Here is a 22,061-nt window from a genome sequence, read left to right on the forward strand (position 1 = left end):
TACTCAATTCTAGGGCTAAATTTTTTAATACAATTTTTTAAAATATTTGTTTTATTTATTCCTGTTTGTTGACCTTGTTTTATTGTTGGTTATTATTGATGTCATTGTTGGATAGGACAGAGAGAAATGGAAAGAGGAAGGGAAGACAGAGAGGGGGAGAGAAAGATAGACACCTGCAGACCTACTTCACTGCTTGTGAAGCAATTCCCCTGCAGGTGGTAAGCTGGGGGCTTGAACCAGGACCCTTATGCCAGTCCTTGTGCTTTGCGCCATCTGCGCTTAACCCATTGCACTGCCGCCCGACTCCCTTTTTAATACAATTTTAAGGTTTGTGCCCAGCTCCCATTGCTGTAGTCTCTTTCATCCTCTCTTTATCTCTTTCTTTGTTTCTGTTTCTACCTGAAAAAAAAGTCATTATGGAGTAGTGAAACCACATCTATGAATGGCAAGTAAATAGCACATTATTTTTTTTTAATTCATGATCACTAATAAGTTGGAAGATTGTAAGATTACAGGTATCGTTCCATATCACACCCACCACCAAAGTTCTCTATCCACACCCTCTCACCTCCCAAAGATAACCACCGTAATTCTCACAAGTCTTAGTTTGCTTACTTCTGTTATTTTTTTCCAAGCGCATGTATTTCAGATGTCTCAATTTTGCATATGAATGAAACCACCTGGTAGTTGTCTTTCATTTATTTACTTACTTTGCTAAGTGTAATCACCTCCTGTTCCATCCATTTTGTCCATTTTAACTACAGAATAGTATTCCATAGAATATATGTCCCATGACTTTGTTAGTCACCTGTTGATAGGCATGTAGGCTGCTTCTGCTCTTTGGCTAAGTAAATACATTTTTATTGTGCTCACATTGGTGTATGAAATTGTGTAAGCATCTAGCCAAATAATGCAGCATCTATGTATGTTGCATCATGGTTGGCACTGAAAGTCTAGTTTCCATCCACCACTGTACAGTTGCTTTGCCTCCCAAATCCAAACCCCTCCCCTTCCAGTAACCACCATTCTGTTCTCTGAATCTAAGAGTTTGTGTTTGCTTTATTTATAGTACTCACATGAATGAAGCATATGGTATTGTCTGGCTTAATATAAGCTAATATTTTAAATGTCTATTTGCAGTACAGCTGCAAGGTACTAGAAAAAAAACTTTTTGGAAAGGGCGTTTCAGGAAATTCCCCCCTGCTGAGCTGAGCACTGCTCAGCTCTGGTTTATGATGGTGCAGGGGACTGAACCTGGGACTTAGGAGCCTCAGGCATGAGAGACTTTTTTTTTAATTTATTTTTTATTTAAGAAAGGATAAATTAACAAAACCATAGGGCAGGAGGGGTACAGTTCCACACAATTCCCACCACCCAATCTCCATATCCCATCCCCTCTCCTGATAGCTTTCCCATTCTCTATCCCTCTGGGAGGATGGACCCAGATGAGAGACTTTTTGTATAACCATTATGCTATCTCCCCTACCAAAAACAACTTTGTAAAAAATTTTATTTTATTTTTTTGCCTCCAGGGTTATTTCTGGGGCTCAATGCCTGCACTTACAAATTCACAGATCCTGGTGGCCATTTTTTTATTATTATTTTGTTGGATAGGACAGACAGAAACTTAGAGGGGAGGGAGAGATAGGGAGTGAGACAGAAAGACACCTGTAGACCTGCTGTACCACTTGTGAAGCCACTCCCTTGCAGCTGGGTAAATGGGAGCTCCAACCTGTATCCTTGCATGGGTCCTTGCACTTAACTTGGTGTGCCACCGCTCAATCCCCACAATTTTTTAAAACAAATTTTACTTTATAAAAAGGAAACACTGGGGAGTCAGGTGATAGCACAGCAGGTTAAGCACACATGGCACAAAGCCAAAGGACTGGCTAAGGATCCCAGTTCCAGCCCCCAGTTCCAGCCCCCAGCTCCCCACCTGCAGGGGAGTCGCTTCACAGGTGGTGAAGCAGGTCTGCAGGTGTCTGTCTTTCCCTCCCTCTCTGTGTCTTCCCTTCCTCTCTCCATTTCCCTCTGTCCTATCCAACAACAACGACATCATCAACAACAACAATAACTCCAACAATAAAACAACAAGGGCAACAAAAGGGAAAATAAATTAAAAAAAAAAAAAGGAAAGGAAACACTGACAAAAACCATAGGATAAGAGGGGTACAAGGGCACAACTCCACACAGTTCCCACCACCATAACACCTTATCCCATCCCTTCCCCTGATAGCTTTCCTACTCTTAAACCCTCTGGGAGTATGGATCCAAGGTCATTGTAGGATGCAGAAGGTGGAAGGTCCGGCTTCTGTAACTGCTTCCCCGCTGAACATGGGCCTTGACAGGTTGATTCATACTCCCAGCCTGTCTGTCTCTTTCCTTAGTGGGGTGGGCTCCAGGGAAGCTGGGCTCCAGGACACATTGGTGGGGTTGTCTGTCCAGGGAAGTCTGGTCGGCATCATGGTAGCATCTGGAACCTGGTGGCTTAAAAGAGAGTTAACATATAAAGCCAAACAAGTTGTTGACTAATCATGAACCTAAAGGCTAGAAAAGTTTATATGAAGAGTTGGGGGGGGGGGATGTCTCCATTTTGTAGATAGCTAGTAGGCCTATTTTAGTTCTATTCCAAAGGGCCTGTGACTATACTAGTTTTCTTTTTCTTTTTCCCTGAGCCTGAAATCTGATATGCAGGTGGATCCAAGTTATTGTCTGGGGAGATGATGTCATGGCTGCAAAAAGGACCAAAAGTTGTATCAGGGAAAAGAGTACTCCCAAATATCAGAAAGGTGTATAAATATTGGTGACTGTAAACCCCACTGATTTGATCTGATCTGGGGCCCATATTCAGCTTAGAAGCCTATGTGACTTCTGCATCCCTGTAGATCTGAGCTCACATTCTGTGGTCATGAGTAGGAATGTTCTAAGCTGTCCCAATATCAAGACCTATCTTTCTCAGGTGTAGCATAGAGTACGTTGTCCAGCTTCCCTTTGGAGGATGGAACATTCTCTACCATTGTTGATCCAAGTTGAGGACAAGGTCCTATGGGTGCACAAAGGGGTCTATTCTGTTGTTCCTGATAGAGATGACTGGTAATATTAGGGAGAGGGATTTATTCGAGGTCTAGGTCCATCATGCCTGTTTGGGAATCTTAGGACTCACTTACTAGGGCCCCAGCTGATGGGGTGGTCTGATAGTGACTAAAGAGTCATCGTTAAAGTATGCCAGTCTCTTGCCTTTATCCAGTTTTTACAGTCCTTGTTTTGATAAGGTTAGCTTTGGAGTGAGTGAGGGAAGTGTAGTAGGAAGTAGGTGAGGAGGGTATCTAAGTCTAAGTAGACACTATTTCATTATGAACTTCATACTGACTCACTGCAGACTATTGTGTATTTTTGCTTTCAGGTATATACTTTGCCCTAATTTATGGATACCTGTGAACATATGCTCTATCTCATGGGACCTGGTCTATATCTAGGTTTTGAGACTTTGTTAGGAAGTGAACCATCTAGAATGGAATTAGAGAATTCTGTAGAAGGAAAGGTCTCATCTGAGTAATGAAACTGAAGGGCTGACATTCCACACCTGATTTTTCTGGACACAGTCTGAAGTGAGGCATACCACGGTAGTACTTGCATTGATTAGGTTGGGATCAGCAGATGTGATATCATTTGGTATGACTTGAGAGAAGCATGCCGGAAAGTGAGCCTCACTCTAGAGGCTCCTGGACTGGGGACCCCACAATTTTTTAACATGGGGAGTTTGTGCATATTTCAAAAATATTTATTCATATATTTTACAGGAGGTGGGCAGATCCCTGGCTCATCATATATAGTACTGAGGAGTGAATCTCACACATGCAAGTCCTGTTGGGTTCCTTTTTATGGCTTACAAACAGAACATTCTAGCCGAGACTCTTTTTGCTAAATTATTTATACATTAGGAATGATTGAAAAAAAATAGTATATACAATACTTTGCATTAAAAAGGAAGTGACATTTTGGAAAATGTAAGGATTTTGGAGGAAAGAGATCTGAATTTGAGTCAAGTCCCTTATAGCTTATGGTCTTTGCCATATTAGGTAACCTCTCTAAGCACTTGTTTTCTATTAATAAGGGAATAAAGTAATAACATAACTCAGGGTTATTGAAAAGATTGCAGGAGCTGTTATTAGCACTATTGTTTTTTGATATAGAACTATCAAAGCCGACTTCTGATCAGAGAGGAGAGTAATCTTCAGTTTTGCTCTTTTATCTAAGTGCATTGATTCTAGTTACAAAAAGCTGTGATCAGTTGAAAAAGGGAGGATTTTATTGCTTAATGAAGGGTAGGAGTGGTCAGGAACTAGGAGCATGCAGGGAGATGGGACTGGAGAAGATGAAACTGGAGAGGTGGTCAGGGTCTCAGTGGTGAGTACTTACCAAGACCCCACAAAGAAGTCAGCAATATAATATTTGTTTCCATCTCTCATTTCAGCAACTTTCAAGGAAAGGCAGGGCTGTGCCCTGGAAACCACCAGCTATGGCCACTGACTGCCTCTCTGTAACTTTGCAGTGGACACTAGCAGCATGCAACACAGGAATCTATCTTGGTGACTGACTTGGGGCTGGTTTCAGTGTGAGAAATTAAATTAAAAATTAAATTAAAGCATGGGTGCCTGTGTTTATAACTGCACTATTTTCAACCAACAGTCAAAATCTTGGATTTACCTAAAGGCTTTTTAGTCACTGACAGGTGACTAAATAAAAAAGAAACAGGGGCAGGAGAGATGATTCTGTAAGACTTCCATGCCTGTGGCACCAGAGGTCACAATTTCAGTCCCCTGCATTACCATAAGGCAGAGCTGAGCAATGCTTTGGTAAAATGAATAAATAAATATAAAAATACTTAAAAGACTCATTTAAAAAAGCAATGGGCCACATAGATTAATCAATGTAATCTACCACATAAGCAAAAAGAAAGGTAACATATCAATTGGTGCTGAAAAGACATTTTACAAGACAGACCTCCATTTATGATAAAGACTATTCAGAAATTGGAAATAGAAGGATAATTCTTCCAAGTTATAAAGGCCATAAATGAAAAACACACAGCTAACATCATACTCAGTGGGGAAAAACTGAAATCTTTCCTCCTCTAAAATCTGGACCTAGACTATGATGATGTCACTATCAGCATTATTATTCCACATATCCCTGAAGGCCCTTGCCACTGCAATCAGATAAGAAAGAGACATCACAGGGCACCAATGTAAAAACACTGTGGTGAAGGGGAGGGTGGCCATTGGGCTTCCTGGCACGGTGGAGGGTGGGGGGGTGGGACACAGTTTTTCCGTGGTGGGAGTGGTGTTTATGTACAATCCTATTAAAGTGTAAACATTATATAAACCACTATTTAATTAATATGAGAGGCAAAAAACTGATGATATGTCTAGAACTTCTTAAAACACAGACTGAGTCTTTTTAATACATAGGCTGTCTTTGATATGTTCTCTCCCAAAAGCCTAGACCAGGGAGAACAGAAGCAACCGACAACACAGCTATATACAAGATGCTGGGTACTATACCCCAAACCCTATCAAAGGGACTTTCCAAAGTTAACCCTATCACCAAATAATATGATGATAACAATAACTATCCATTGTCTTCTTGAGCCCTAAGACAACAGGAACCTCACATTTCCACTATAGAGCCTATATTTCCCCCAGTCCTGGAACCTTAGGGTGGGGCCCACTTTTCTGCATGCTGCTGTCAATTCAAATCAAATAATATTGCATCCGCGGATCGCAACCTAATCAACATAACGAGTGCCACTCCAGCATGCTTCACTTCAGACTGTGTCCAGAGACTTCAGGTGTGGAATGACAACCCTTCAGCTTCATCACTCGGGTGAGACCTTTCCTTTCATAGTATTCTCTAATTCCATTCCAGGTGTTCCACTCCCTAATAAAGTCCCCAAACCTAGATATAGTCCAGGTCCCCTGAGATAGAGCATAGGTTCACCCGTGCCCATAAACTAGGGAAAAAATATATACCTGAAAGCAGAAGTACACAAGAGCATGCAGGGAATACCCCCAACACTTCATCTGCACTATTACAGTCTTTAGGTCCATGATTGTTCAACAGTTTGTTTGGCTTTGTATGTTAACTCTCTTTTCAGCCACCAGGTTCTGGATGCTGACCAGACTTCCCTGGACAGACGACCCCATCAATGTGTACTGGAGCGCCAGTTCCTTAGAGCCCCACCCTACTAGGCAAAGAGAGAGACAGACTGGGAGTATGGATCCACTAGTTAACGCCCACGTTCAGCGGGGAAGCAATTACAGAAGTCAGACCTTCTACCCTCTGCAACCCACAATGACCCCGGATCCATACTCCCAGAGAGATAGAGAATGGGAAGGCTATCAGGGGAGGGAGTGGGATGTGGAGATGGGTTATGGGAATTGTACGGAATTATACCCCTCTTATTCTATGGTTTTGTTAATGTCTCCTTTCTTAAAAAAAAAAAAAAAGAGACATCAAAGGAACACATATTGGAAAGGAAGAAGTCAAACTCTGACTATTTGTCAATGGCATGTCAATAAATGTAGAGATAATGCCAGGAACCTGTGTTTAAGCCCCCAGTCCCTACCTGCAGGGGGAAAGTTTAGTGAGCAGTGTCAATAGGTAAAATAAGGTCTCTTCAATAAATGGTGCTGGGAAGACTGGACAGCCACATGTAGAAAAATGAAACTAGGCCACTACTTAACACTATGCACCAAAGCTAGCTAAATATTTGAAAGACCTCAACATTAGGCCTAAAAGTATAAAATACATAGAAGGAAACATTGGTAAAATACTGCAGGACCTTAACATCAAAGATGTAATTGGAGATTCAATCTGATGAGTACATGAAATGAAAATAAGATTAAATAAATGGGACTACATCAAACTATACAGCTTCTATACTGGACATAACCTATGGCCCTGTAATTCCTCTCCAGGGGATATCCTAAGGAATCAAACACACCCATCCAAAAAGATTTGTGTATACCTATGTTCATAGCTGTACATTTTTTAAAATTTTATTTAAGAAAGGATTAATTAACAAAACCATAGGGTAGGAGAGGTACACCTCCACACAATTCCCACCACCCAATCTCCATATCCCACCCCCTCCCCTGGAAGCAGCCCAGGTGTCCAACAACAGATGAGTGGCTGAGCAAGTTGTGGTCTATATACACAATGCAATACTACTCAGCTATTAATAATAATGAACCCACCTTCAGCCCATCTTGGATGGAACTTGAAGGAATTATAGTAAGTGAGATAAGCCAGAAAGAGAAAGATGTTCTCACTCACAGACACAAATTGAAAAACAAGATCAGAAGGGAAAACACTAAGCAGAACTTGGACTGGAGTTGGTGTATTGCACCAAAGTAAAAGACTTGGGGTAGGTGAGAGGGAGGGTTCAGTCCTGAAACATGATGGCAGAGGACCTAGTGGGGGTTGAATTGTTATGTGGAAAACTGGGAAATGTTATGTATGTACAAACTATGGTATTTTACTGTCAACTGTAAACCATTAGTCCCACAATAAAGACATTTTTAAGAAAGCTTCTATACACTGAAATCAAGCTGCATAAGGATAAACAGATAAACAGGCAACCCAGTAGTTTGGAGAAGATATTTACACATTACACATTTGGCACATGATTGATAAAAACATCTATATAAAAATTTTATCACAGCCAAAAAAGAAAGAAAGAAGGAAAGGAAGGAAGGAAGGAAGGCAGGCAAGTAGGCCACCCAAAAAATGTGGGCAAAGAGAGGGTTCTGAACTCTAATTCTATCAGGACCCAGAGAGAGAAGAGGAAAAAAGGGGAGTGAGGAAAAAGACACTCAGAAGTAGTAGGTGTGACTTAGAAAGGAAGAGAAGGGAGTACGATAGAAAAAAAAGGGCAAATGTATATAAACATAAGTAGATATAGAAGTAATAGTCAACCTATAGTTGTGATCTTGGGGAAACTAATGCAGTTTCCAATGGAGGGGATTGGGACACAAAACTCTGGTGGTAGGCAAGGTATGAACTATATCTGTCATCTTATAATTTTGTAAATCAATATTGTCACTAATAAAAAATTTTAAAGTGGGCAAAGAAACTAAATAGACAGTTTTCTATATAAGAGATACACATGACCTACAGACATATGAAGAAATGCTCCACTTCTTATTCTTCTTCTAGCGTTTGCCTCCACTTCTTATTAGAGAAATACACACTAAAACTGTATTTAAATTCCATCTCACACCTGTAAGAATGCCCTACATCAATAAAACAGGAACTGAGAGGCATTGTTGAGGTTATGGAGAACAAAAAGATCCTATTACACTATTGTTGGGAATGCAAACTGATGTAGCCCATTTAGAAAACTGTATGGACTTCTTTTCTTTTTTCTGTATGGAGTTCTTAAATAAAAATGGAGATAACTAACTTATAACACAATAATACCACTCTTAGGCATTTATCCAAAGGACATGCAAATACTAATTCAAAGGGACATATGCACAGCTATGTTCATAGATGCATTATTCACAATAACTAAAGAATGGAAGCAAACTAAATACCCACTGACAGAGGACTGGTTGAAGCTAAGGGATCTATATGCTATGAAAATTATGGCAATCAAAAAAGAATATTGTGTCCTTTGGGACAAAGTAGATGGAATTGGAGATAATTATGCTTAGGAAAATACAAGATAAAAAGACTGATGGTTTCACTCATACATAAAATCTAAAGAATCAAAACACATGAACTTGAAAAAAAATAGTCCCTAAGACTTTGTAAGAAGTATAGTGATTATCATTGGAAGGAGAGAGCACAGATGCTTTGTCATGGGTGTGATGTGGAACTACACTTTATAATCTTGTAAACTATGATTAATCACAAATTCCCAAGGGAAAAAACACATATACTCAATAGAATACAAATCTTCCAATTAAAAAGATGCCTGTACATTTGAGGACCACATGGATAGAACTTTTGGTAATTACCCTAGGTGGAACAAATATGGAAGTCTGTGGAACACAGGTAACTAAAACAAAGGAAACTGAAAAAAAATAGCACAGCTAATTTGTAGACTCTGAAAACTATGGTGGTTGTTAAAGGAGATAGGGTGGGGAACTTGGGGATAGGTAAAAAGTGGTGTTTGGTATGATGGCACTGGAATTTTGGTGATGAGAATGTCACACACACAGCATAATGGTTATGCAAAAGACTTTCATGCCTGAGACTCCAAGGTCCCAGGTTCAATCCCTGCCACCACCAAAAAGCCAGAGTTGAGCAATGCTGTGGTCTCTCTCTCTCCCTCCCCCGCCTCTCTCATTAAAATAGTAATAATTTCATGTATTGACTGTGGTAGGTGGTGTTCTGTTCCATAATTTCCCACAGAAAAATAATGAGATGAAGTTTTAGGATCTGTCCTGGAGTGGTGCTCTGCTCTTTTTCTTTCTTAAAAATAGATCAATAGGGGGCTAGGTAGTGGTGCAGTTAAGCACACACACTACAGTGCACAAGGACCTAGGTTTGAGGCCCTGGTCCCTACCTATAGAGGGAAAGTTTCATAAGTGGTGAAGCAGAGCTGCAGCTGTCTCTCTGTCACTATCTCGCCTTTCTTTCTGTCTCTATCCAATAATATACCTAAAATAGACCTACTAGCTATTTCCAAAAGGAAGATCCCAAATCTTCATCAGCAATATTCCAGCCTTTAGGTTCATAATTAGTCAACAACTTGTTTGGCTTTATATGTTAACTCTTTTTTTCAGCCACCAGATTTCAGACGCTACCATGATGCCTACCAGACTTCCCTGGACAGACAACCCCACCAATGTGTCCTGGAGCCCTGCCCCACTAGGGAAAGAGAGAAAGACAAGGCTGAGAGTGTGGATCGACCTGCCCATGTTCAGCGGGAAACAATTACAGAAGCCAGATTTTCCACCTTCTGCACCCCATAATGACCCTGGGTCCATATTCCCAGAGGGATAAAGAATAGGAAAGCTCTTGAAAAAATCATGTTGAGTGAAATAAGTCAGAAACAGAAGGATGAATATGGGATGATCTCACTCTCAGGCCGAAGTTGAAAAACAAGACCAGAAAAGAAAACACAAGTCGAACCTGAAATGGAATTGGAGTATTACACCAAAGTAAAAGACTCTGGGGTGGGTGGGTGGGTGGGGAGAATACAGGTCCATGAAAAATGATGAATGAAATAGTGGGGGTTGTATTGTTAAATGGGAATCTGGGGAATGTTATGCATGTTCAAACTATTGTATTTACTGTTGAATGTAAAGCATTAATTCCCCAATAAAAAATAATAAAAAAATAATAATAATAAAAAAAGAAAAATGCAAACCTAAAAAAAAAAAAGAATAGGAAAGCTATCAGGGGAGGGGATGGTATAAGGAGTTCTGGTGGTGAGAATTGTGTGGAATTGTACCCCTCTTATCCTATAGTTTTGTCAGTGTTTCCTTTTTATAAATAAAAATTAATATATAATTTTTAAAAAGATTGTGGGGGACACAGCCTAATGATTATGCAAAAGATTTTCATGGCTGAGGCTCTACCAGGTTCAGTCCTGTTACCACCATAAAACAGAGCTGAGCAGTGCTCTGGTCATTTGCCTTTCTCTCTCCCTCTCTCTCCCACTCTCTCCACCCTCTCCTCCCTTTCTCTACCTCTCTCATTAAAATAGAAAAAAAGAATATTTAAAAATTACATAAATAAGGGGTCATTAAAATAATTCACTTGGATAGTGAGTGCATGACTCAGGTTCAAATCTGGTTCCCCCCACAGTGAATGAAGGTTTGATGCTGTGGTATCTCTCCCTCCCTCCCTCCCTCTCCCTCTCTTTCTGCTTTAATGCCTCTGCCTAAAACAATAACAAAACCATTGAAAATAGATCAACACTTCTATCAACATATGCACTTACTTTCTCTAGTGTAATATAATTATTATATAATGAACTTACATCTTCATAAGCTTCTATAGGCTTAGCACCAATAAGATCTGACCGAGGTTGCATTTTTAGTAAGAACTAGTACTAGGAATCTAATTCAGGTTCCTAAATATGCTCTCTGGCCTCTATAGTAGAGAAAACCTACTTGTCTTATGATGGTAGATTTGCCATAGCTTCAAACCATTCCCTGTGAAATAGTAAAAGCCTACTCCATTGATAGTTAATGTAGACATTAACCCAACACAGATGTTTGTCCACATGAGAAATGTAGGCAAAAGTTCCCCTCTGCTTCCAAGACTCCTTGCACATGTGGAAGTGCCAGACTAGATTGGCAGAGAGGAATGTATATTGACCTTGAATGTGGACTTGCCTCATCAGCACACATATGTTTTCATTAATGGGGATGAAGATAATCAGCTCAAACACTCAAAAGCAGACATTCTTGATGGAGAAATTCTCTTCCTGTCTGTGAAGTTTTACCTCTGGCTGTCAGTTTAGACAGTGGCCTGACAAACCCAGAAGCTTCTGTTCTTTTGTCCTTCTGTTCTTTCAAAAGAGGAATTGTTTCTTTAGCTGAAATTGAATCTTAAGGAGATGTGAGATTTTTGTAATAATTCCAACCAAAGGACCCCCAGATATATTTGGAAGAGTAAGACAGTTCTGAGAGGACCCATCTAAAAACTCCTTTCTGTTTCCAAAGACAAATTCAAAGCAGAAGCTAACCTCCTTTTCTCATCTACCTTCCCAAAACCCCCATTATTCCACTCCCAACATTTCCCCCATTGTCCCAGTTTTAGCATACAAGGGGAGAGAAGGTTGCCTACACTAGGAATGGTTTCCATTTTCTTTCTTTGCTGACATCCCTTTCTAGAAGATTTGCACAGGCCAAGAAGGTGGTCTCCAAATGCATCTGACATTAGCCACCTTCATGCATTTTCTCACAAATTCTTGCTCTGTTTTTGACACCAGCAAACTGGCCTCTGCACTGTCCAACCACTGCAACACAGGGCAAGTGGGTATGGGTCTTATGTAACTTTTATGAGTTTCCAGAGAACTTTGCTTTTTCAGGCCAGCAAGATAGCTCATTTGGATAGGGTACTTTGTCATGCATGCAACCCAGGTTTGAAACCCCCCCACCCCCACCCCTTCACTCAAGGAAACTTTGTTCTTTCTTTTCATCTGTCTGACAAAACAACAACAACACACAGAGAGAGAGAGAGAGAGAGTAGAGTTGAAAGCAGGACTGGACATTCCTTGGAGGCCAGCAGTTGTGACCGGGTTTTTGGATCTACTCAAGATGATGAGAACAACTGTTCACTAATTGCCTGACTGATTCTAGATCTCCTGTTATTGACGGAATTGAAGTTTTTTTCAGGAGTTCTGAAAAAGTAGTGTGATTAGGAGGTGAGAATTATAGTGATGGTGGTAAGTCTGCCCACAAAGTAAACTCTAATAGCCTGACTTCGTGTTTCTTCTCTTTTTCCCTTGGTTAGCTGGGGTTTTGTGCATGAATGGTTTCATGGCTCTGAGATGATGTTTTCAGAAACAGAGAGAAGGAAAGATGATATATCCCTGAAGTTTTCCCTAGTGCTGTAGTACTCCCATGTGATGAGCTGGGGCTCAAACCTGGACCAAAGCAGGCACCTATATCAGATGAGTTATCTCACTGGCCCCTGTGGACTTCTTTTCAGACTCAATGACAATGTTGTCATTTTAATCTTGGTTACTGAGAAAATGTGCTATCCTGTGGTTCAATATCCTCACTTGATCTCTTAGACTTTTAGCATGTGTGTCATGCCTTCAATGGTTATAATATTGTTTTGTTCTTCTTCTAGCATTTGCCCTTCTTCCGTAGCCAGTCAACAGCGTCAGGTTGAGCCTGATGTCTGCTTGTTGCTGGCTTTGAAAGTGACTGGGATCCATGTGGATTCAGTCGGCTAGGAAGGATCGTCAGTTTCCCCAATAAATGGGTACTCACGGGATGCACCATGAGAAGGTCGATCCAATGCATCCCATATTGTTTTGTGATAGCTGCTTATTCCATTGAGAAAAGCATTTTGCAACACATATAATTTCTTGTCATTCCAGCTACATCCCCTCACCTCCCAACTGTCTATGAGCCACATGCAAGTTTGCCCAAATTATAATTCTGCCAAGTAAATGGGACTGGAAGTTTGCATCCTGGCTTCTGATGGTGCTGGCACAAGGTGACAGTGAGGAAGCAACAGGTGGTTAAAGGTTTGAGCAGAAAGGCCCTTGTACTTACTCCAAGTTCCCCACCATCCGCAAGGTGGAGACTGGGAACCATATGCAGTACTAAGATCCCTGCCAATTGTGTCCTGTGAGACACTCAAATTGGATCAGATTGAATACAAAAAAGTAAAGAAATATGATCATATACACTCCATGTGATGGGTAAGAACTCATAAAAGTCAACAACAGAGGAAAGAAAAAGTTAACCTCAATTTGTGAAAAAGTGAAAATGTAAAAGAGATTTCTCCTCCATTAGACAAAGATATTTTTAACAGTCACACTCAAATGATGGAGAATGAATGTGGCTGCAGTGAGATGGAATTGCTTGCATATACTTATTAAGTATATTAATTGGTGTATTCCTTTTGGCTTAGAATGTTTTATTGTTATTGTCACATGGACTTTGCTCCTCTGAGCTGACTTTTACAAATAAAGAGAAGCAGAGAGGAGCTTGGTGTGGTGCACCTGACTGAATGTACACATTATAGTGTGCAAGGACCCAGGTTCAAGCCCCTAACCCCCACCTGCAGGAGGGAAGCTTCTCAAGTGGTGAATCAGAGCTGCAGGTGTCTCTTCCTCTCTGTCTCCCCCTGCTCTCTCAATTTCTGGCAGTCTCTATCCAATAAATAGAGATAATTTAAAAAATTTTTTAAAGGGAGAGGCTATCTAGAGATAAGGGAAAGAGATGGAGAGATCATGTAATGGTTATGCAAAGAGACTCTCATGCCTGTGGTATTAAGGTTCCAGGTTCAACCCCCCATACAACCATAAGACAGAGCAGATTACTGCTCTGTAAAATAACAAAAACAACAACAATAAATAAACAAAACAAGAGAAAGAGAGGAGGACACGTCCATCACACTGTAACTTCCCCTGGAGATGACTTGACTCAGACTTGGATTAATCAGATGGTAAAGCAAAATGCACTCAAGTTGCAGTGTGGTTTTTGAAAACAAGGAAAGAGAGGGAGAAACAGAGGAAAGACACCACAGCAGTGCTTCACCATCCACAAAGCACCCCTGCAAAGCTGTCCATGGTGCTCTTGTGGGTTGCCTGGGCTCCACCCCAGGGCATATAACCTGATAGACTCCTTTATTCAGTTCATTCAGTTCTTCAAGGAAACTGTGGCCTTCTTGAGTGTTTGTAAATTGGTGAATCTTCCTTGTGTCTTCTGAATGAGAAGAAAACTTGCAGGTGAGTATGTCACTTTCCTCTTTTATTCCTGATCTCTTCAGAACACACTTGTCTGTACCCGGGTCTGCTGACTGCACTGCTGTGGGGATCAATAGGGTGAAACTCAGACCCGAGGCTGCTCTGTGGATCTTCACCATCTTTGCAGAAATGATGGCCCATGAATTTGGTTGTGCTTCACCCTCCTGGAACCTTTTGTGGACATGCCAGGGCAGCTATTTCTCAGCTTGTCCAGGGGCTGGGAATTGCTTGACTAAGTTGCCATTTCTCAGCAGCCTGTGATTTTATATTTTTATTTTTAAAAAATATTTATTTATTTAATTGATTTTGATAGTAACAGAGAGAAAAATTGAGAGCAAAGGGGGATTGATAAAGAGTGAGAGATAAACAGAGATATCTGCAGCACTGCTTTATGCTCATGAAGCTTCCCTGCTACAGGCAGGGGCTGGGGGCTTGAACTCAGGTACTTGTGCATGGTAAAGGGCTGTATATTTCCTGAAAGTTTGACCAGTCCCTTTGGATTGGCAGTCCTTATAGTCTCTCTTCCTGTCTCCCCTTTGGCATCCTCCTGCTGTGTCCTTTATTGGGCCTTTGGGAAGGGGAACCCTCTCTCTGGGTGTTCTCTATGCCATGTAGGAGCTGAGTGCAGCCCTGGATTTAGTGCCCAGGGTGGGGGGACTCTTATTCCAATGGCAATCCTTATGCAGTGGTGAAAGGATGTGAGCTAGAATTCTGGCCGTTGGCCTTGAATGAAGGTCATTGAGGGAAGTGGGCCACATCCCCAGGGTTGTAAGTGAGGGTTCCATGGGCTCCTCCAACCGGAACGAGTATCTCCCCTGCTTCTTTGGGAGCCATGCTTGGGCCACGTTTTGGTAGTCTGTTCCCCATCTGTTTGTCATTTCCCTCCCCAACACAGAACGTGGGAGGCCAGGATCGCACAGCATTCCCTTCTAGTCCCAAGGTGCCTCTGAACTCCCTGCTTTGGATTTCTTGTTCTCATCCATGCCGAGTAACTTGAACGGCTCCCACTCAGCACACACCATGCACACTCTGTTCTCTTTCTGATTTCTGACTCTGCCCATGCTATTTCTTGTTCCTGGGCTTCCCTGCTCATACCCTTGCTCTTGAAGAACTCTCACTTAACTCCTCAAGTTCTTGTCCAGGACTCTTTCTCTTCCTTCACGGTAAACTTCATAGTGGAACATTAGGGCCTGTCTTCATCACAAGGCTAAGGTGCTGGTGTGTGTGTGTGGGGGTGGTTGGTAGAAGGCCTCTCTCTGAGGCATCTGTACTTTCCTGGTAGGTGCAGAAAAAGTACTCAGCAAATGGGGGTCTGAAAAACTAAACCAAAGCCAGACCTTCCACAATCTGCATCCCACAATGACCTTGGGTCCATACTCCCAGAGGGATAAAGAATAGGAGAGTTATCAGGGGAGGGGATGGGATATGGAGATCTGGTGGTGGGAATTGTGTGGAGTTGTACCCCTCTTATCCTATGGTTTTTTTTTAATGTCTCCTTTTAAAAAATATTTATTTATTTAAGAAAGTAGACATTAACAAAACCATAGGATAGGAGGAGTACAACTCCACACAATTCCCACCACCCAGTCTCCATATCCTGTCTCCTCCCCTGATAGCTTTCCCATTCTCTATCCCTCTGGGAGTATGGACTCAGGGTTGTTGTGGGTTGCAGAAGGTAGAAGGTCTGGCTTCTGCAATTGCTTCCCCGCTGAACAGGGGTGTTAACTGGTCGATCCATATTTCCAGTCTGCCTCTCTCTTTCCCTAGTTGGGTGGGGCTCTAGGGAAGCAGAGCTCCAGGACACATTGGTGGGGTCGTCAGTCCAGGGAAGTCTGGTTGTCATCATGCTGGCATCTGGAACCTGGTGGCTGAAAAGAGAGTTAACATACAAAGCCAAACAAATTGTTGACCAATCATGGACCTAAAGGCTGGAATAGTGCAGATGAGGTGTTGGGGAGATACTCTCTGCAGACTTTTGTGTACTTCCACTTTCAGGTATATTATATTTTTCCCTGGTTTATGGACATGTGTGAACATAGGTAATTGGGTTAACTTTGAAAAGTCCCTTTTTTAGGGTTTGCTGTATAATACCCAGCATCTTGTAAAAACCTTGTGGTGAGGGGTAGGGTGGACATTCAGCTTTCCGGGCAGTGGGGTGGGGTGGGGTGGGGTGGGGTGGGTGGGTGGGATGGGACACAGTCTTTTAGTGGTGAGAATGGTGTTTATGTATACTGCTATTAAAGTGTAGTCATATAAAACACTATTCAATTAATATGAGAGGGGAAAATTGATCATATGTCCAGAACTTTTAAAAACACAGACTGAATCTTTTTAATACATAGGCTGTCTTTGATATGTTGACTCTCTCAAAAGCCTAGACCAGGGAGAACAGAAGCTGTTGTATGCTTTACATTGGGTTGTTTTAGCTCTCCCCCGCCAAGAAAATTGGATCAGTCCTGCTAATTTCGCAGGCCCGCTTGGCCCCGCCCCAAGGAACCCCGAGAGGGTTCCAGAGTTCCAGAGTTGGAGAGCTGGAGAGTTGCAGAGTTAGAGAGTGCTTGGCGCCATCGCAGGAGAAAGAAGCAGCAGAGTTCTCTTTGGTGATTACTTTGTCTTAGTTTATGAATCGTTGTTCCTGAATAAAGAAATACAGCTTCCCTGCCCAGCCATATGTCTCTGGTCGTCTCTGTTACCTGCCCGTGAAGCTAGCCCGGCCAGCTGGAGCCTCCGAATTTTTTTTTTTTTAATTTTTATTTATTTATTTATTTATTTATTTTTTATTTAAGAAAGGATTAATTAACAAAACCATAGGGTAGGAGGGGTACAACTCCACACAATTCCCACCGCCCAATCTCCATATCCCACCCCCTCCCCCGATAGCTTTCCCATTCTCTATCCCTCTGGGAGCATGGACCCAGGGTCATTGAGGGTTGCAGAAGGTAGAAGGTCTGGCTTCTGTAATTGCTTCCTCGCTGAACATGGGCGTTGACTGGTCGGTCTATACTCCCAGTCTGCCTCTCTCTTTCCCTAGTAGGATGGGTCTCTGGGGAAGCTGAGCTCCAGGACACATTGGTGGTGTCTTCAATCCAGGGAAGTCTGGCCGGCATCCTGATGACACCTGGAACCTGGTGACTGAAAAGAGAGTTAACATACAAAGCCAAACAAATTGTTGAGCAATCATGGACCCAAAGCTTGGAAAAGTGGAGAGGAAGTATTAGGGAGGTACTCACTGCAAACTCTAGTATACTTCTGCTTTCTTACTTTGGTGCCATACTCCAAACTCAGTCAATTTCTGCTTTGTGTTTCTACTTCTTTTTTTTTTTTTACATGCATAACATTCCCCAGATTCCCATTTAGCAATACAACCCCCACTATTTCATTCATCATTTTTCATGGACCTGTATTCTCCCCACCCACCCACCCACCCCAGAGTCTTTTACTTTGGTGTAATACTCCAATTCCATTTCAGGTTCGACTTGTGTTTTCTTTTCTAATCTTGTTTTTCAACTTCGGCCTGAGAGTGAGATCATCCCATATTCATCCTTCTGTTTCTGACTTATTTCACTCAACATGATTTTTTCAAGGTCCATCCAAGATCGGCTGAAAACGGTGAAGTCACCATTTTTTACAGCTGAGTAGTATTCCATTGTGTATATATACCACAACTTGCTCAGCCACTCATCTGTTGTTGGACACCTGGGTTGCTTCCAGGTTTTGGCTATTACAAATTGTGCTGCCAAGAACATATGTGTACACAGATCTTTTTGGATGGATGTGTTGGGTTCCTTAGGATATATCCCCAGGAGGGGAATTGCAGGGTCAAAGGGTAGGTCCATTTCTAGCCTTCTGAGAGTTCTCCAGACTGTTCTCCACAGAGGTTGGACCAATTGACATTCCCACCAGCAGTGCAGGAGGGTTCCTTTGACCCCACACCCTCTCCAGCATTTGCTGCTGTTACCTTTTCTGATGTGTGACATTCTCATAGGAGTGAAGTGATATCTCATTGTTGTCTTGATTTGCATTTCTCTGACAATCAGAGACTTGGAGCATTTTTTCATGTGTTTCTCGGCCTTTTGGATCTCTTCTGTGGTGAATATTCTGTCCAATTCCTCCCCCCATTTTTGGATGCGGTTATTTGTTGTCTTGTTGTTGAGTCTGGTAAGCTCTTTATATATGTTGGTTATTAAACTCTTATCTGATGTATGGCATGTAAAGATCTTCTCCCATTCTGTGAGGGGTCTCTTGATTTGGGTAGTGGTTTCTTTTGCTGTGAAGAAGCTTTTTAATTTGATGTAGTCCCATAGGTTTATACTTGCCTTAGTCTTCCTTGTAATTGGATTCGTTTCATTGAAAATGTCTTTAAAATTTATGCGGAAAAAAGTTCTTCCAATATTTTCCTCTAAATATCTGATAGTTTCTGGTCTAACATCCAAGTCCTTGATCCACTTGGAATTTTCTTTTGTATTTGGTGAAATACAGTGATTCAGCTTCATTCTTCTGCATGTTTCAACCCATTGTTTCCAACACCATTTGTTGAAGAGACTCTGCTTTCCCCATGTAATAGTCTGGGCCCCTTTGTCAAAGATTAGATGTCCATAGGTGTGGGGCCTCATTTCTGGGCTCTCAATTCTATTCCACTGGTCAGTGTGTCTGTTCATGTTCCAGTACCAAGCAGTTTTGATGACAATGGCCCTATAATATAGTTTGAGATCTGGCAGTGTGATCCGAATTTTAACAACAAATGGCGCCCACGTGGACCTGACCTGCACATCTCTCAGATAAGTGAAGACAATTTGGCTACCTATGCACTATGGCCTTCTCTTCTGCTTGTGAAGAGGTCTCCAAAGGCCTCTGCTCTTTGTTCACGAGACTGTTTTGCTGTTTCTGGAACATTTATCTCTGGACCACTCTGTGGTTTCCACTCGCTCGGGCCAACTCAGAACAGCCAGCAGGAATAGTCAGCGGGCGGGAGGCGAGGCGCGGAGCTGCTGTTTCCACCTGGTTAAACAGCCAGCCAGCCAGCTGCGCCCATTCAACTCCACGCACCGCACCTGCAGCCCCGCAGCCCCGCAGCCCGCAGAGGCTGACGCCAGCACACAGGAGCCCGACGCCAGCACACAGAAGGCCGACGCCAGCACACAGGAGCCTGATGCCAACACGCTGGAGCCCGATGCCAACATGCAGGAGCCCGATGCCACCACACAGGAATCCAATGCCAGCACGCAGGCCAGCCCACAGGAGCCGGCTCTCCACCGTGTGGCACAAGGCACTGGACGCGTGATCCCTCCATGCTGCTCGGCCACTGTGAACAGGGCAGCAGATATGGCAGGGCCATGGGGCAGGGCCGCGGCGGCCTATCATGGCCGCCACCCCTGGGCACCTAGGCCCACGTCTTCTACAAGGCTGGCCTGCCCGCCCTCATGCTATGAATTCTGGAACGATCCCGGACCTCCCAGACCCCCGGGCTCTCTGCCGAAACTGGGCACACAAGATCTCCAGCTGCCGGTCCGGTCTGAAGGCAGACAAGCTGGAGTACACAGAGATTTGTACAGAAATCGCAACCTGCAATTCCTAGAAGTGAAGCTGCCCAAGAGACCAGCACTGGACAACGCACCCCCCCCCCCCAACAACTAAGACAGCACATATCTAAATTCGTTTTTAAAATGACATGTCTTCGTAACAAAGGTTTCTCTCCTTGTGTATTAATGACCATGTTTATGTGTATGTTTAAAGTTTGGTAAACAGTAACTTTAAGGCTAAATTCTTACTACTAAAAGTTAAATAAAAAGGTTTTCAACGTAATTCTCATAAAGATAAAATTAACTTACATTTAAAGTCTGAGGTAAAAATTAGTTAACAATCAATATATTTTAACTAAGTTGGTCTAAACAAAAGGTTAAATAGACTTGTTGATATGTAAAACTCTCCATTACCTTCTCTATTAGAAATGGTAGATTGCACAATGGCTATGCTAATTATTCTCATGCCTGAGGTTTCCTTTTCCTGCGCACACCTAGGGTGTGTCTCCATCTTGAATGGGTATAACAAAAGGTTAAAAAGACGTTGTTGATATGTTAAAGTCTCAAATTCCTTCTCTATTAGAAACGTTAGATTGCACTATGGTTATGCTAACAAGTTTTATTTCATAGTAAGTAAATTGCAGCCAGCTGCCTTTGAGACTCTAGGCCGTTCCCCACCCCCATGCAAATGCCTGTCGAGGCAAGTACGCCCCCCAGAGGCAAGAAATGTTTTTTTTAAGCTGATAAAGTTTTGCCCACAGAGACAAAACATGGCCCCCTCAGGCCTTCCCTTGGCAGCACACTGGTTCTTGTTACTTGCTTACATGTTTCTCCATGTTTGTGCCAGTTTCTTTTTTTAAAAATGCCTGTTTCTTTTTTTAAAAATGCCTGTTCACCCCACACCCTTGATACTGTAGTATCATGTTTGTGCCAGTTTCTTTTTTTAAAAATGCCTGTTTCTTTTTTTAAAAATGCCTGTTCACCCCACACCCTTGATACTGTAGTCATTTAGTTAAAAAGAAAAGGGGGAATTGTTGTATGCTTTACATTGGGTTGTTCTAGCTCTCCCCCGCCAAGAAAATTGGATCAGTCCTGCTAATTTCACAGGCCTGCTTGGCCCCGCCCCAAGGAACCCCGAGAGGGTTCCAGAGTTCCAGAGTTCGAGAGTAAGAGAGTGCTTGGCACCGCGGGAGAAAGAGGCAGCAGAGTTCTGTTTGGTGATTACTTTGTCTTAGTTTATGAATCGTTGTTCCTGAATAAAGAAATACAGCTTCCCTGCCCAGCCGTATGTCTCTGGTCGTCTCTGTTACCCACCCGTGAAGCTAGCCCGGCCAGCTGGAGCCTCCAAATTTTAACTACAAGAAGCAACTGGTGGCACCACTATATACAAGATGCTGGATATTATACCCCAACCCTAAAAAATGGACTTTTCAAAGTTAACCCAATTACCAAACAATGTGATGATAAGGATAACTATCCATTGTCTTCTTGAACCCTAAGACAGCAGGAACCTCACATTTCCGCTATAGAGCCTATATGTCCCCAGTCCTGAACCTTAGGGTGGGGCCCACTTTCCTGCATGCTTCTCTCAATTCATATCAAATAATATTGCATCCTCAGATCACAACCTAATCAACGCAATGAGTGCCACCCCAGCATGCTTCACTTCAGACTGTGTCCAGAGACTTCAGTTGTGGAATGACAACCCTTCAACTTCATTACTCAGGTCCTTTCATAGTATTCTCTAATTCCATTCCAGGTGTTCCATTCTCCAATAAAGTCCCCAAACTTAGATAATGTCTCCTTTTTTAAATAAATAAATTTAAAAAAAAAAGAAAGAGAGAGAGATAACAACAACAACAAAAACTAAACCTTGCCTAAGGGGAACATGGTAGCTCTTTGAAATGTTTCTTTTTGTTGTTTTTGCTGGGGCTTCACCATTCTAAGGTGACTTTTTCAGGGCCTGGTTGGTGGCATACTCAATAAAGCACACATATTACAATGTACAAGGGCCTGAGTTCAAGCCCCCACTCCCCACCTGCAGGGTGGGTATCATTTTTTCCCCCTGGAGGGTCTACAGGAGGGGCCAG

General features: G+C 42.3%; 1 protein-coding gene across 4 annotated transcripts in view; it reads left to right on the forward strand.

The window, feature by feature from the left end:
• DRAM1 (DNA damage regulated autophagy modulator 1) overlaps positions 1 to 21,690 on the forward strand; it is a 97,580-nt gene extending 75,890 nt beyond the window's left edge. Inside the window, exon 8 of one of the 4 annotated variants that reach the window (XM_060194251.1) lies at positions 9,798 to 10,184. In XM_060194251.1, the coding sequence (XP_060050234.1) occupies positions 9,798 to 9,986 (189 nt within the window). In that variant the 3' untranslated portion in view covers positions 9,987 to 10,184. Of the gene's footprint in view, positions 1 to 4,474; positions 5,263 to 9,797; positions 10,185 to 13,075; positions 13,267 to 21,591 lie in introns of those variants that run through there. The other 3 variants (XM_060194253.1, XM_060194255.1, XM_060194258.1) reach the window with 3 other exon arrangements.
• Positions 21,691 to 22,061: the final 371 nt, after the last annotated feature.

The sequence above is a fragment of the Erinaceus europaeus genome, chromosome 7 (genome assembly GCF_950295315.1).
Source record: "Erinaceus europaeus chromosome 7, mEriEur2.1, whole genome shotgun sequence".
Lineage (NCBI taxonomy): Eukaryota > Metazoa > Chordata > Mammalia > Eulipotyphla > Erinaceidae > Erinaceus > Erinaceus europaeus.